This window comes from Cetorhinus maximus, chromosome 26, assembly GCF_964194155.1.
Source record: "Cetorhinus maximus chromosome 26, sCetMax3.hap1.1, whole genome shotgun sequence".
Lineage (NCBI taxonomy): Eukaryota > Metazoa > Chordata > Chondrichthyes > Lamniformes > Cetorhinidae > Cetorhinus > Cetorhinus maximus.
This window is the reverse complement of record NC_135904.1, coordinates 38,594,695-38,610,445: the sequence shown is the minus strand read 5'-3', so window position 1 is coordinate 38,610,445 and position 15,751 is coordinate 38,594,695. Positions and strand designations below refer to the sequence as shown.

At 41.6% G+C, this 15,751-nt stretch overlaps 1 protein-coding gene across 1 annotated transcript in view; it reads left to right on the top strand.

The window, feature by feature from the left end:
- The window catches only part of chsy1 (chondroitin sulfate synthase 1), a 42,500-nt gene extending 32,803 nt beyond the window's left edge, over nt 1-9,697 (top strand). Inside the window, exon 2 of the mRNA XM_078530497.1 lies at nt 4,350-9,697. Within this exon, the coding sequence (XP_078386623.1) occupies nt 4,350-5,939 (1,590 nt within the window). The 3' untranslated portion in view covers nt 5,940-9,697. The remainder of the gene's footprint in view (nt 1-4,349) is intronic.
- Nucleotides 9,698-15,751: the final 6,054 nt, after the last annotated feature.

Genomic DNA, 15,751 nt, shown 5'->3' with positions numbered 1-15,751 from the left:
CTCGAACTTAAGAACCTGAAACATCAGATCCTTGTCTGTAAAGGTTACTAAGTGGGACAATGAAATGACCCTTTGCTTCAGGAGCAATGCTGACTGGTATATTCACCAATATCTGAGAGAGATTGAACATTGCATAAGAAAGGAAAATATGGTGGCAAGGTCTGTCTCGGCGCCCTGCACTGAACTCGCCCTTCAGGAGCTGGGTCTTGTGCTGTCCTTGGATGTGTAGTGGTTGAGTCTAGCAAGCCTGTCTGAAAGACATACTGGAGAATAGGGAAATCCTCAGGAAAAGGCCACTCTCCTATGCTCAAGGCCCACATTCGCATCCTCCAGTCTCGCCAGGGGTGAGCATTCCCATCCCCTACCTGATGACGGACGTTTTCTCAATTAAAGCACTTGACCGATCACTGTGTTGAGTATAAATGGTGTTTTTATGACCCAGACTCCATAACGGTTGTCAACGTTTATTGCAGCAAAATTGACAGACTGAGGGTTTAAAATAATCTCTCCAAACACTGGAACCATGCCAGTGTATGCATTCGGGTGTTCACAATAACTTCCGTTTAAATGATCACTGCTCATGGGCAGTAATCCTCCATTCAAATAAGCAAAACACCATGAACCTGTTTAACAGGTTGTACCTGCCCACAATAACCTGGGAGCGACCCAGATTGACCAATATCCAACTTCAGTTGCATATCTCATTTGTAAAGCAGCCTCAATTAGTGATGACTTAAAATAAGGCATATTAAAATAAACCTGTGGTCATATGGTACCCAATGCCCACTTGTATTGACATACTTATCACTTATTCCTTTCTATGAAATAACCTGCAGAGTATTTGGCCTCTAGGTCACAAAATGAAGATGGCCTAAATCTCAGTTTAAAAACCTAGTTTTACAAGTCTGATCAATTTTGCATTGAAGCTTGCTCACAGGGTGTCCTCTACTTTTTGTGGGCAATGTGAAATTCTTTGTACCAGTCCTACTCTGATCCCCTTCCCAAACCACCTTTTATTCCGACATGTTGATGACTATATTGATGTTACTTCCTTTCCCTGAAATTGAAAATTTCATCAACTTTGCTTCAAATTTACACCTCCTTTGCCTTCAAGTTGTTCGTATCCAACTCTTCCTCAACTTTTCTATTTTTTTTATTCTTTCACAGAACATGAGCGTCACTGGCTAGGCCTGCATTTTTATTGCCCATCCCTAATTGTTCTAGAGAAGGTGGAGGTGAGCTGCTGCCTTGAACCGCTGCAGTCCATGTGGTGTAGGTACACCCACAGTGCTGTTAGGGAGGGAGTTCCAGGATTTTGACCCAAATCAATTTCTGAGTCAGGATGGTGAGTGGCTTGAAGGGGAACTTGCAGGTGGTGGTGTTCCTATGCATCTGCTGCCCTTGTCCTTCTAGATGGTAGTGACTGTGGGTTTGGAAGGTGATGCCGAAGGAGCCTTGGTGAGTTGCAGTAATGCATCTTGCAGATGGTACACACTGCCACCATGGTACATTGGTGGTGGAGAGTGTGAATGTTAAAGGTGGTGGATGGGTGCCTGTCAAGTAGGTTACTGTGTCCTGGATGGTGTCAAGCTTCCTATGGTGATGGCGCTGCACTCATCCAGGCAAGTGAAGAGTATTCCATCTCACACCTGACTTGTGCATTGTAGATGGTGGACAGACTTTGGGGAGTCAGGAGGTGAGTCACTTGTCACAGAATTCCCAGCCTCTGTCTGACCTGCTCTTGTAACCACAGTATTTATGTGGCTGGTCCAGTCCAGTTTTTGGTCAATGGTAACCCCCAGTTGATAGTGCGGGATGCAGTGGTGGTAATGCCATTGGATGTTATAGGGAGATGGTTGAATTCTCTCGTTGGGGATGGTCATTGCCTGGCACTTGTGTGGCGGGAGTGTTACTTGCCACTTACTGGCCCAAGCCTGAATGTTGTCCAGGCCTTGCTGCATAGGGACATGGGCTGTTTCAGTATCTAAGGAGTTGTGAATGGTGCTGAACATCCTGCAATCATCAGCGAACATTCACAGTCCTGACATTATGATGGAGGGATGGTCATTGATGAAGCAGCCGAAGGTGGTTGGGCCTCGGACACTATCCTGAGGAACTCCCACAGAGATGTCCTGAGTTGATTAACCTCCAACAATCTCAATCATTGAGTATGGGGAGAGAGTGGGAGTATGGAGTTGAGATAGAGGATCAGCCATGATCATGTTGAATGGTGGCGCAGGCTCAGAGGGCCAAATGACCTACTCCTGCTCCTATATTCTATGTTTCTATTTTCCTATGCTAGGTATGACCCCAACCAATGGAGAGTCTTCCCCTTGATTCCCATTGACTCCAGTTTTGCTAGGGCTCCTTAATGCCATACTTGGTCAAATGCAGCCTTGATGTCAAATGCATTCAGTCTGACGTCACCGCTAGAATTCAGCTCTTTTGTCTATGTCTGAAACAAAGCTTTAATGAAGCCTTCAGCCGTGTGGCCCTGTTAGGACCTGTATCACAAAAACCGATTGTTTGCTTATTATCGCATTATTTGTTGGAGCTTGCTGTGCACAAAATGGCTGCCCTGTTTCCTACATTACAACAGTCACTACACACTGGTTGTAAAGTGCTTTGGGACTTCCTTTGATCATGAAAGATGCTATATAAATGCAAATCTTTCTTTTCTCTCCTTTCATGACACTTCAAGATTTTACCCAGATCATCATTCAGCTCTTTAGACTTAGAAATCTACCTATACCCAAACTCTCCATTCCCCTTTATTAGTTTAAAGCCCTATTTACTGCTTTAATTCTTCAGTCCTCTAGTACAGTGTTCCCAGTCCAATTTAAGTGGATTTCGTCAAAAGGAAAAGCTTCCTCTTTCTCAGGGTGCCACTGCCTCATGAATTGAAACCCCTGCCTCCCCCAGCACTATTTCAGCAACACGTTCAACTCTGATATGTTTAATCCTTCACCAATTCCCACATGACTCACATCTGGTAATTATTACCTTTGAGGTTATGCTTATTAATTTAGGCCTAGCTCCTTGAACACTCTGTGATCTTATAGTCCCAGCTGCAAAGAACAGCATTTATTGCCTGAATATACTATCCTCTACCACTACCGCATTGCTTTTCATTTCCTCTCCTCCCGCCACCTCCTGTACTATGGTGCTGTGGTTAATTTGCCAGTCCTCCCTGTTAATTTTATTCTCATCCACACTGGTAGCAAGCACCCTCTTACCTGTTGGACAAAGTCACTACCATTGCATCTACAGTCTCCTTAACCTGCTTGAATCACTGTTACACCCTGCCCTCCTGTACCTGACCATTAACCAAATCTAAACCACTACCTAACCCTAGAGAGGTGACTAGAAATTTTGACCCAGAAGATAATCTTGTCTCACCCTGAAACATCACAATGTCTTAAACACCTCAAACTCCAGCTTGACAACTCTGCTCCAGCTTGACAACTCTGAACTGACATTCCTTGTGTTGCAGACACTTACTGCAAATGTGATTGCTTGCAAATCACACTGCTCTCAAACTCCCATATGCTGCAGATCAGCAACTCCTGTACATCTTGCCGTAACCTTGTTTTATATATTTAATTTAATTAAATTTTTAAGTAATTAATTCACTTAGCCCAGTTTAAATTATTAATTTCAATTAATTATAAGTTCTGAGCTTTTAATACAAATTCCAAGTGTCAAAAAGCAAGAATGAGCACTTCCTCCCCCCCCCACCTCCGCACCAAATTTCCACACTCAGCAAATTCTCTGCTGCTTGCTTTGTTTACAATGTACAGCATTCACATCACAATCTGTTTTTTCATACATTCTATGTCTTAGTTCAAAAAAATTAGTAAGAATTCGTCATGTGTTTTAGCACCTGGAGCAATTCAAAATTGAAAGTCAGTGCAGCAGTTTTGAATATTGATTTCCCTGGTTCAGGTTTCAGCACCTCTGATCCACTCAGACCAAAAAGAGCCTTGGTTTGAGTCTTGTTTGTCCTTGGCTGAGGTGCCACTTTGAGTTGTTCCATTGGGAAGTGTGCCTGTGGGCAAGGTAGAAAAATTAGGCTGAGGTTCCACTTCAGGTGACCCTCCTGCCTGCCCTGGGATGTGGCCAGGACTTAACCCGAATGGCTCTGGGATCGTGCTTAAGTCTGAGGTCAAGCCCCCACTATCAGTGTTGATGCTCAGATAATCAAATAATAACATTTGGGATAGGTACTGGGAGGTGAATACTGGAACCACATAGAGGCAGAGAGTTAGCATCTTGGGTCAGGGAGAGAAAGCACATTGTGTGATGTCTGTATCTTAAGTCTTGAGTACTTTTTCCTTTTACTTATTCAGATGCAGCAGTTATTTTATGAAAACTATGAACAGAATAAAAAAGGCTACATCCAAGATCTACATAACAGCAAGATCCAGCGGGCAATCACTCTACATCCCAACAAGAGTCCTGAATATCAGTACCGGCTCCACAGCTACATGCTCAGCCGAAAGATCGCAGAGCTTCGCCATCGCACTATTCAGCTTCATCGGGAGATCGTGCTGATGGGCAGGTACAGCAACTCTGAGCTTCACAAAGACGACCTTCAGTTGGGAATCCCACCTTCATTCATGCGATTCCAGCCTCAACACAGGGGAGAGGTGCTGGAGTGGGAGTTCCTGACAGGGAAATATCTTTATTCAGCTTTCGATGTGCAGCCTCCGCGGAGAGGGATGGACTCCTCTCAGAAAGAAGCTTTAGATGACATTATCATGCAGTTGATGGAAATGATCAATGCAAATGCCAAGACCAGAGGCCGGATCATTGACTTCAAAGAGATTCAGTATGGTTACCGAAGGGTTAACCCTATGTATGGGGCGGAGTATGTACTTGACCTGCTACTTCTCTATAAAAAACACAAGGGAAAAAAGATGACTGTCCCTGTGAGGAGACATGCTTACCTGCAGCAAACTTTCAGCAAGATCCAGTTTGCTGAGCATGAAGAGATTGATGCCAAAGATTTGGCCAATAGAATTAACAGTAACTCACGATCTCTCTTCTTTCTCTCGAACCCCCTCAAAATATTTGTCCCTTTCCAACTTGGAGCTGCTAATGTTGGGACCAAGGAGCCCAAAGATAAGAAAATCAACATCTTGGTCCCGCTGTCTGGCCGGTTTGAAATGTTTGCAAGATTCATGGAAAACTTTGAAAGAACTTGTCTGATTTCAAATCAAAATGTCAAATTGGTTATTTTGCTGTTCAACTCTGATTCAAATCCAGACAAAACTAAACAAGTAGAACTGATGAGGGACTATCGGGTAAAATATCCCAAAGCAGAGGTGCAGCTCTTCCCTGTAGCAGGGGAATTTTCCAGGGCTCTTGCTCTGCAGCTTGGAGCTGCCCAGTTTAGCAACGATTCTCTACTCCTGTTTTGCGATGTTGACTTGATTTTTACAGTGGATTTTCTGCAGCGTTGCAGGGATAATGCTGTGCCAGGGAAAGGAGCTTACTTTCCAATTATCTTCACCCAATATGACCCAAAGATTGTACATGCAGGGAAAGTTCCTAATGACAACAATTATGCCTTCACAATACAGACTGGATTCTGGAGACACTATGGGTTTGGGATCACCTGTGTTTACAAAAGTGACCTTCTGCTTGCTGGTGGCTTTGATGTCTCGATCCAGGGCTGGGGCATGGAGGATGTAGATCTCTTCAACAAATTCATTGAAGTTGGTTTAAAGCCATTCAGGAGCCAAGAAGTTGGAATTGTCCACATCTACCATCCAATCTATTGTGACACAAACCTGGAAGCGAAACAATATAAGATGTGTATGGCCTCCAAAGCTTCAGCCTATGGTTCTACGCAGCAACTGGCAGAGCTATGGCTGGAGAAACAAAGACTCAATCTCAGCAAAAGCAACACTCATGGTTTAAAGAGGACGGCCTAACACCCAGCTTGGCTGGAGAACTCTAATTTATTTTTAAAATATTTTTATTATTTGATTAAAGCAGTAGCAGATATTGTAAATAAATAAATGTTTTACCGGCAAAAGGTCATTTTACTTTGAATAAAGAAACTGTGATGAGTGTTCACATCAGCATTTCTGGCTGCACAGACCCTGTTTTACTGTTCAGGTGACTAGAATGAAGAATCAGATTATCTCACATGACTGGCTATGTTCCAGTTAGAGCAGGGAGATGGCTATGGTCACCAACCTCAATGAGAAGAGAATGTCTAGCTCCCTGTGGCTTTCTGAATCTAACTTATAATGTGAATAATTTTGGGTTGATATTTAAATTTGATACAACTGTGCCCACTTTATAGCAGCTGGGCCATTGCACACTGACAAAAGTTGTGACTTCATCCTATGTTTTGCTGATGAACTGGGGTGTTGGGACTTAGTTGTTGACTTCATTCCTTTTTTCCTCAGAATGTACTGAGCTTAGTCGTTACTTCACAATATTGGCGCCTTAAGTGCTGACTTCAACAAGTGTTATGTATGTTTAGGAATGTTTGTGATGTTTTATGCAGTGACCATCTTTTCCAAAGATTTACATTGATTTAATTTCCCTGGGGGCATGTGATTCAGCATCTTGTACTGACTGTCCAGGATTGGCACTGTATTTGTAGCATCCTCAACATGTCTTTTCCCAGCTCTAGACACACACAGTTGTTACTTTTCCTCTCATGCCCCTGCCCTCCAAAAAAAAAAGTAATTTCTTGCAGTCCCATAATACAGTATAATTGAACTGTGGCTCTAGTACAGAAGGAATTTCTTTTTTGACATAGTGTAACATTTCCATATTTTTTTTGCAATCCATATTTTTTTTGCAATCCAGATTAGACCAGAAGGAAAGGAAATGTAACTAACTATTCCTTCAGACACAGATTCTCCAGCACTGGATGAACTGAGTGAGAGGCCTTTCACCACTCTTATCCAGGTGGGTTTTTATGTTTCGGGCCTGGCTAAAGTATTGCCTGTGTGTAGTGCACACATTCGGTACCAGGTCTGTGTACACCATTTGCAGACCTTGTCTACTTTGGGGTATGACTCAGAGACTGTGCTCTGACTTTTTCTGGACTGTTGCCAGACGATAGTTTATGCACAGATGATCAAACAATTTTTCCCCATGTGTGGGCCTTCCAAAGGAGATTCCCTCCCTCCAGCATCTGTTGATTTTACTTTAGGGTTCCCTCCCCAACTATTAACCCCCTCTTCAGCAGGTACACTCCTTTTTTAAAGGTTCTAATCGAGCCCTAGTCAACTCCTTTCCTTGGAGCCCTTCAGCTCAAACCAAATGAGTCATTCACTCTTTTTTATATAGGTCATTACAGTTACCATTTTAAGGAAAATTGTTGTTTCAGGCAAGCAAAAAATGCTAGTGTTTATAACCCAGCCTGTTCTTGGCCCACGGCCACTGTACAACTGGATGGAGCAGTTGTTGGTAGTATCATCTCCAGGGAGATGAGGATACAGCTCCTGAGCATTTAAAAATACTTCACGTAAACAAATGGGAGAAGAATCTAGCTTTGCAAATCAATTATTTATCTCTTTAAAACCTTTCAGAAGAACTGCATTCTTCCTTTTAAACGTGGATGGGAACTTAGACTATAGGCGGGATTTTCCACACCCGCCCGCCGCCGGGATCTCGCGGCCCCGCCGCCGGGATCTCGCGGCCCCGCCGCCAGTCAATGGACTCCTGGCTGGGGCACCGCCTCCCCCTCAGCGGGTCCCACCTGTGACCGGTCTGGAAAACCCTGACCTGTGCTTCAAGCTAATCCTTTGTTGAATCTGAGAAGCACACTTTAAATTTTCAGAAGATGCAGTTGGTTTTTTAATCGAACTTTCACCGTGTGCTGTCTGCTGATCCTATGTAAAACTTTGATACTTTTACTGCAAACCAGTGTCACAAAGTGTGCTCATGGTTCAAGCTGCCAACAGAGCATCTCTTCTGCTAAAACAACAGCACAAAGCCAGTTAACCAGATGCTGTGCTATTTGTGAAATGTTACTTATGTAGCTTACTTTAAGTTACATTTCGCATTATTTTCAGCCACCTCCTGTGACTTGTTTGTTTCTAGTGTGTGCATATTTTGTGTTTTTATTTTCAGACAACCAGGCAGCAGAAAGTGTGTGGAGAACGAATGAAACTATTGAGCACCTCCCTGGTGCAAATTACACACCATTTTGCCTTCCCATGAGTGAGATGCCCTCTCCTACTCACTGCAGTGGAATCAGATCCCCTGTTCTTTATTAATTACAGTTTCCACAACTCGATGCCTGGCAGAATCCAATGCTCATAGCCACAAATTAAATATTTAGTAACAAATGAGACAAGATTTCAGCTCTGTGCATAGGATCAATATTTCTACGCTGATACTTTTTATTCCACAATTATCGAAGGTGATTTTATGTGATGTACACATAAACATGCATCATTATACCTACACACTACTGAATTTTCCCATTCTCCAGTGAGTGATATAGCAAAACTGCCTGTTCCATTCCTCTCATTAATACACTCAGCTCCTGACAACTGCCCTCTGTTTTGGACTATGTTGGTGGCATATTAAAAACACAAACTATTGTTTTTTTTTTGGGACAACCTAATTATGTTTACATTATATTTATATTATTAAGGAGAGATGGTGGAGTAGTGGTAATGTCACTGAACAAACCCAGGGACCCAGGCTGATGGTCTGGGGACATGGGTTCAAATCCCACCAAGACAGCTGGTAGAATTTCAATTAATTAATACAATCTGGAATTGGAAGCTGGTCTGTGATGGTGACCACAAAATTATCATTGTTATAAAAACCCATCTGGTTCACTAGTGTCCTTTAGGGAAGGAAATCTGCCATCCTTACCTGGTCTGACCTACATGTGACTCCAGACCCACAGCAATGTGGTTGACTCTCAACTGCCCTCTGAAATTGCCTAGCAAGCCACTCCGTTCAAGGGCAGTTAGGGATGGGTAATAAATGCTGACCTTGCCAGTGATACCCACATCCCATGAAATGAATTTAAAATAAAAGGACACCTCTAACCATACAGTGTATTTAGTTTTGTCATTGCTTTCTGCTTATTAAAGAATATTGCATACAGTGTTTTCTTGTCATGCCTAGTTAATGAGAATATTAGTGGGATTTCTTCTCATCCATTGAATTAACTGTTTAATGCATTTTAGTACAGATCTACAAAAATTTAAAGGGAAAGATTTTTTAAACCAAATTTTTGTTATGAATGTACACTGCCACAATTGCAGCTGAAACTAGCTGTGGCGATACTGATATGTTTTGTATTTGTGTGTGTGTACATGCCTGTGTGATAGGGATTCTGCAAGTTCATTATGGATGCATTTGTAATTTTGCAGTGGTTTAAGCTGGTTGATGTAATCAAAATATCTCCAGAATTGCAGAGAGATCCACATTGAGGGACAGCCAAAGGATGGGCTTTCTTTCTATCATGCATACCTCCTGAAGAATTTGGGATGATTTGTTTGACAGAATTTGATTTTTTTTTAATTAAAAAGTTGCAATTTAGCAACTATCTATGAATAGTAAGTATAACTATCTATGAATAGTGTTATCTGCCTTTTAACTGGTAAAGTTCTGAAATTTTGCAATGCAAATCTCCATGCAAAATTCTTAAGTTCCTGTGTACTGATTTGTGTACATACTGTTTATTAAAAATGAATAAAATTTATTGTTTTTGTGATTTAGTTACAATGTGATAGTGTCACCATTCTCACAAAACTAGGAGAAAGTAGCAAACTGGCTGAAAGAAAACAGGAGCCTTGAGAGGGACAGAGCAGAGGCTGGGAGCCTAAAGCATAAAACAGAAAATTCCATTTAATGCTGGAAATGCATTGGTGAATCATTGGGACCAGTGATAACTCAGAAATTTTACAATTAAGGCACATTTTACAATACAGAGAAGTGCCAAAACATCAGCCTGGTGTAGAAAATCTTGTGGGAGAATGTGTTTTTATTTTAAAATTGTGATTTAAACTTTATAATAGTACATCTCAGGAATACTGCTTGCGGTTTTGGGCTTCCTGTTTACAGGACAGAGTTATAATAGCCTTTGAGGAAAGCCCAGATTAACCAGTGCAATTTAAAAAAGGAGTTGTTCAAAATGAAGAAAGGAACTCACTGGGGGGTTTTATGGAGCCCTTAAGAACAGAAAATGTGGTGTGCAGGATAACAATTAGGTAAGATGCAAATTTTTGGTCAGAGCATGGCAGGAAGGGAGCGAGCGTACAAACTTGCGAGTGCACCAGCAGATAGATGACCAGAGTTTGCAACAGTAAAGACCGAACTAAAGGTTCAGCATCTGAATGTGCATAGCATTTGGATCAATTGTCAGCACAAATACGTATTTATTTCTATGACCTGATAGCCATTGCAGAGATGTGGCTGCAAGGTGACCAAGTCTGGGACCTAACTATTTGTGGATACTTGATATTTTGGAAGGATGAGAACTCAAACCGACTTGAATGGATATTGGAGAGGAAGATCCAGTTATTGTGATCTATGTTGGGACTAACATCATAGGGAAGAGTAGGCACATAGTCTTGTTTGAAGAATATTAGGATCTAGGAGCTAAATTAAAAAACAGGACCTAATGGTTTATGATCTTTGGATTATTACCTAAACCATGTGTAAATTGGTATAGGGATAAATAGATTAGGGAGATAGCTAAAGAAGTGATGTGGGTAAGAGGGGATCCATTGCTGGAATACTGTCATCAAGAAGGAAGGAACCATTGGAATGGACTCCACTGAACTGGGCTGCAGTCTGGATCCTAACAAAAAAGATGGATCGGACAGTCACAACTTTAATCTGCTGAATAGAGGGAGGACTCAACTTGAAAAAAGTCACAAATAATAGCATGAAAGCAAGAGAGAGAGAGTAACATTCCAAAAGTCTAATAGTGAACATAATATTAAGTTCAACATAGTGTTTGAAAGGGGGGAAACAAGAAACAGCTGCTAAAATTCTTTATCCAATAAATTGACTTGTGTTCTAGCCCTGAACTGGAAAATTTCCACCCTTCCCTTGGTCTATCTCTGGCTATTCCCTTCCATTCCTCACCACCTGTCTTTATTGCTGCAGATAGGCTATCAATGAATATTCACTATAAGCGCACTGATTCACACAGACACCTTCACTACACTTCCTCATACTCTGCTTCCTGTAAAGATTCTATTCCATTATCCCAGATTCTCCATCTCTGTCACATCTGTTCAGACAATGTTAACTTTACATGCTAGTGCTTCCGATATTGTTCTGACTGGTTTCCCCCAATTTGTTACGATCGCGGACAAGATACATCAAGTTGTTAATGTCCAATTTTGTTATGCTCCTGGGTGAGGAGGGATGAACTGGCTCCCCTTCTTTATTCAACCCCCTCGGCTGGTGTCAACAAGGTTAATTTAAAAGGCATCTCTTCCTTGTGGGTACCTTTTCCTAGTCCAAATGTATTTATGCTTTAGAAGGAGCCAAATTAACCAGGCTTTCTTGCGTCAAAGAAAGAGTACACTTATTAGTTACTAAAACCTGAGAAAAAATAATAACGTAATACCCATACACACATCAGGTTTGAGAAGTTGAGTCCAAAACAAAAAATCAGTCTTTGGCTGGTCAGTGAGGCATAGATGGTGAAACGTTGTGGCTGTTAAGTTGGGTGATTCCAGTAGAGCTGACTGGCAATTTAGCAGTTGGTTTGGTGACACTTGGTCCTGCCAGTTAGCTGAAGAAGCTGTCCTATTTCCTATTTGAATGTGGCTTTGCTGATTTGCCTCCAGCAACAGCGAGTGAAAGAGCTTTTGCCTTCAAGCTGTAAGGTGGTGCCTAGTCGATGATCTGCTGTGACTCCCCCTAACACACCAGAACTAGAACACACAGAACAGGTCTGCAGTGAGCTTTTTAACCCCTTTCCTTGTATATTCCTAGAAGCAAATAAAACAAACATGTCTTTCACCTAGAGTCTGTTTTCTTTCAATGATCATTTCCACATTCTGATATATAACTCAACAGGAGACAGTTTCTGCTGAAGTGTGTTAATCAGTCTCCATTGTCTCTGCAACCACAGGAGATTAAAGTTCAGCCTTTTGCATTTCATTTCTCCCTTTCAAGTGTGTCTGTCTGAAGTAGGCCTTAACACCGCTTTAGGTGCGACATTGCATAGTCTCTCTGAACTAGTCGGTCAAGTATAATCCACAGAGGAACAGTGGTTACTTTACGTTTTCAACCAGCTTTTGCTTGTATGTCTTTTTGTTTAAAAGTGCAATATGTCCTAAGTAATTTGGGGCTGCAATCCACTGTTGTAACAATATGTTTTCCTTTTTTTCTCGACTGTGGTTGACAAGGACCCTCAACCGTGTCCATTCCATTTCACAGTCAACGTTGAGTTCAAGAACTTTAAATCCTAACTCATTTTGTGTCATTTTTCTTTGCTGGTTTGTTTTTTTCTTCTCCCATTTCTCTTTTGCTTTACTTCACTTTCAGACAGCAGCTATTTTGCCATTCACACTTCCTTAGATACATCTTTTGCTTCTTCTTCCATTACCACACCCTTTCACCTTGCGCCATGGAACTGTCTGTTATTTAATTTCCTGTCCTCCACCCTAACACCCCCACCCACCGTCGACACTTTCTCAAAACCTTCCTAACATCTCTAAACATGACGAAAGGTCACAGACCTGAAATGTTAGCTCTGTTTCTCTCTGCCAGACTTAGAGTATTTCAAGCATTTCTGTTTCAGTATGAGGAATCTAGATTAAGACTGACTTCATTGGGATGAGACAGACTCCACAGTAAACTGAGCAAATCTGTTAATGGGTAAAATAGCAGAAGATAAAATAAAATAACAGAAAAAGAATTTAATGTCATGCCAGTTTATAGCTTAAGGAGCAAGAGTTCTGCATGCGAAAAAACAACAGCCATGCACAGTTAGACGTAAGAGACAACATGAAACTGAACGAAAAAGCAAGAAAATGCAAAAAAAAACCATCTGGTAAATGGAAAGGATACAAAGAACAGCAAAGAGTGACAAAGCAGTAAGAGCCACAAAAATGGAGGATTAAAAGAAACTTGATATGAAAATCAACAGATGTTTTTACAGTTATATTTGAAAAAGAGGGTGGTCAGTAGCAATTGTGGACTCCTTGGAAAATATATTGGTGATACTATCAATGAGCATAAAGAAACAGGATTCGCTGAATAATGACTGCGTCAATATTTACTGCACAGAAACAGGTCAGCATGTCGGACTTCCCAAGGAAACAGATATTCAAATCAGAGACAGGGACTCACCAAATTAACATGAGCAAGTTAACAGCACTGAAAAAGATAATAACATTAAAGAGCGACAAATCCCCAGCACCAGACAATTTCCATCCCAGGATTTTGATGCAAGTTGGTTGCATTGCAGATGCCCTAACTATGATGTCCAAAGTTCCCTCCATTCAGGAATTGTTCTTTTACATTGGAGGAGTGGAGGGGGGAGTGGGGAGTGGGGGGTCCAGATACATGGGTCATTAAAATGTCACAGAGAGGCACAGAAGATAATCAGAAAGGTGAATTGAATGCTGGCCTTTACATCCAGAGCACAAGTGTATGGAAGTCATGCTGCAGTGATACAAAACCTTCATCAGACCAGGCTTGGAGTGATGTCACCAATCCTGGCAACCAAACCTTAGGATGCATGGCTGTAGAAGGAGTGTCCCACACAATCGCTTGCACATTACCGTGATTCCGAGGGCTAAATTATGATGCAAGATTGCATAAACCCAGTTTATGCAGTTTCCTGGAATATTGAAGAATAAGGGATGGTTTTATTGATATTGTTAGGATTCTGACAGGAATTGATAGGGTAGAGTGTGATAAGTTATTCCAATTCCTTGTGTGCTGTTGTGAGGGCAAAATATTTAGGGCAGGGGGTTATCATTTAAGTCAGAAATGTGTCAGTCAGTGGAGAAGTTAGGAAAGCATTCTTCATGCAAAGGATGGTAAAAGTGTGGACTCACTCCGACAAAAGGCAATAGGTGCTAGCTCAATTCAAATTTTAAAGATGAGATTTTTTTTTTTTGCAAGTCAAAACTATACAATGATATGGAGCCATGCCAGGTTAATGAGGTCAAGATACATATCACCCTAACCTCACTGAATGGTGGAACATGCTGCAGTGGTTGATAGCCTATTCCTGTTCCAATTTTCCAGGATGCATTGTGTGTGAAATGATGGGGTACTTGGATGGTGTACTGTGTGTGTGTATATGAAAGGGTGGGGAGCTGGATGGTGTGAGTGTCATGAAGCTATTAACGTATATAATATTATTTGAAAATATTTTTCTTTTAAAATAGAGGTTTAGTCTGTGGATGTGTCTTAATTGGATTAAAGCCAGCTAGTCTGGGTGCTTTGACGTGTACTAGTTTTGAGATGTAAGAGAGGTAGAGTGATTTTGCATTTTTGAATAGAGTATTGAAGAAGTGGGGTGAAAACTGACACCTATCTAGCAGATACCAAGCAACATCTTTATATTACTAACAGAATTGGTACTATGAAAGGGGTTTTATAGTTAGAAGAGTTACATTGAATGGGTGGTGGAAGGTATAACTTCAGCAGTTTTCGGGTGTGCAGAACTGAGGCAACGTGAGATAGAAGGCAGCTGTAAGCCTCCAAAACTGTCTCCACAGGAACCAAAGTGAAAAGAAACTCATTTTGAATTCGTACGGTGAAAATGCTTTGCCTGGTGTTTGGTTCAGTCTATGGGTTGCTGTTGCCTTAATGGAGATTAGTTTGGAAATTTGTTAAAAGTTATGATAGTAGTAATTTGTGGCCATGTGTATATATATTTTAACCTGTGTAAATTAATAAAATGTTTCATTTAATTTAATGTAAAACCTTGAGAACTGGTGGTCTGATTCCTGAATTTAGAGTCACATCTCAAACATAACACTTAAAATTATAGGTTATGACAAGATAACTTTGCTTTACCAACTGCATCGGTCATAACTTTGTGTGTGTGTGTGAAAGGGTGGGGAATTGGATGGTGTACAGTGTGTGAGAAAGGGCCACGACTGTATTTTTGGTCTTTGTTTTTCGTTGGTAGTGTTTTTGGGACTATTTTGTGGGCTGTGTCTGTTTGCTGGTTTGCTGGTGTGTTATTTCCCTGGTCCTTCGGCTGCGAAAGGATTAAGATGATGAATGGCATGGGAGGACACCAAATAAAATATTCAAAAGTGAGCAGGTGCTCAAATGTGCACTCGGCTATTGTAGGTCAGGACAAACTCTCAGTCCCCTCTCCTCTCAGCAAGGGCATTGCCCATACCCCAACAACAAATCGAAAATGAATAAAATATTACCAATCTTCCAAATATACTTTGAAAAGATCAAGAATCCATGCACCCCCCTCCCACATTCTCCACCTACCCACCACCAGAGCCCACACACACACACAAATCCACCAACACACATCTCACATCTACACATCTACAACCAGCGATCCCACAACCAACGGATCAGATCTAAGCTCTGCAGTCCTGCCACATCCAGTCATAAATGATGGTGGACAATTAAACAACTCACTGGAGGAGGAGGCTCCACAAATATCCCCATCCTCGATGGAGGAGCCCAGCACATCAGTGCAGAAGATAAGGCTGAAGCATTCGCAACAATCTTCAGCCAGAAGTGCTGAGTGGATGATCCATCTCGGCCTCCTCCGGAGGTCCCCAGCATCAAAGATGCCAGTCTT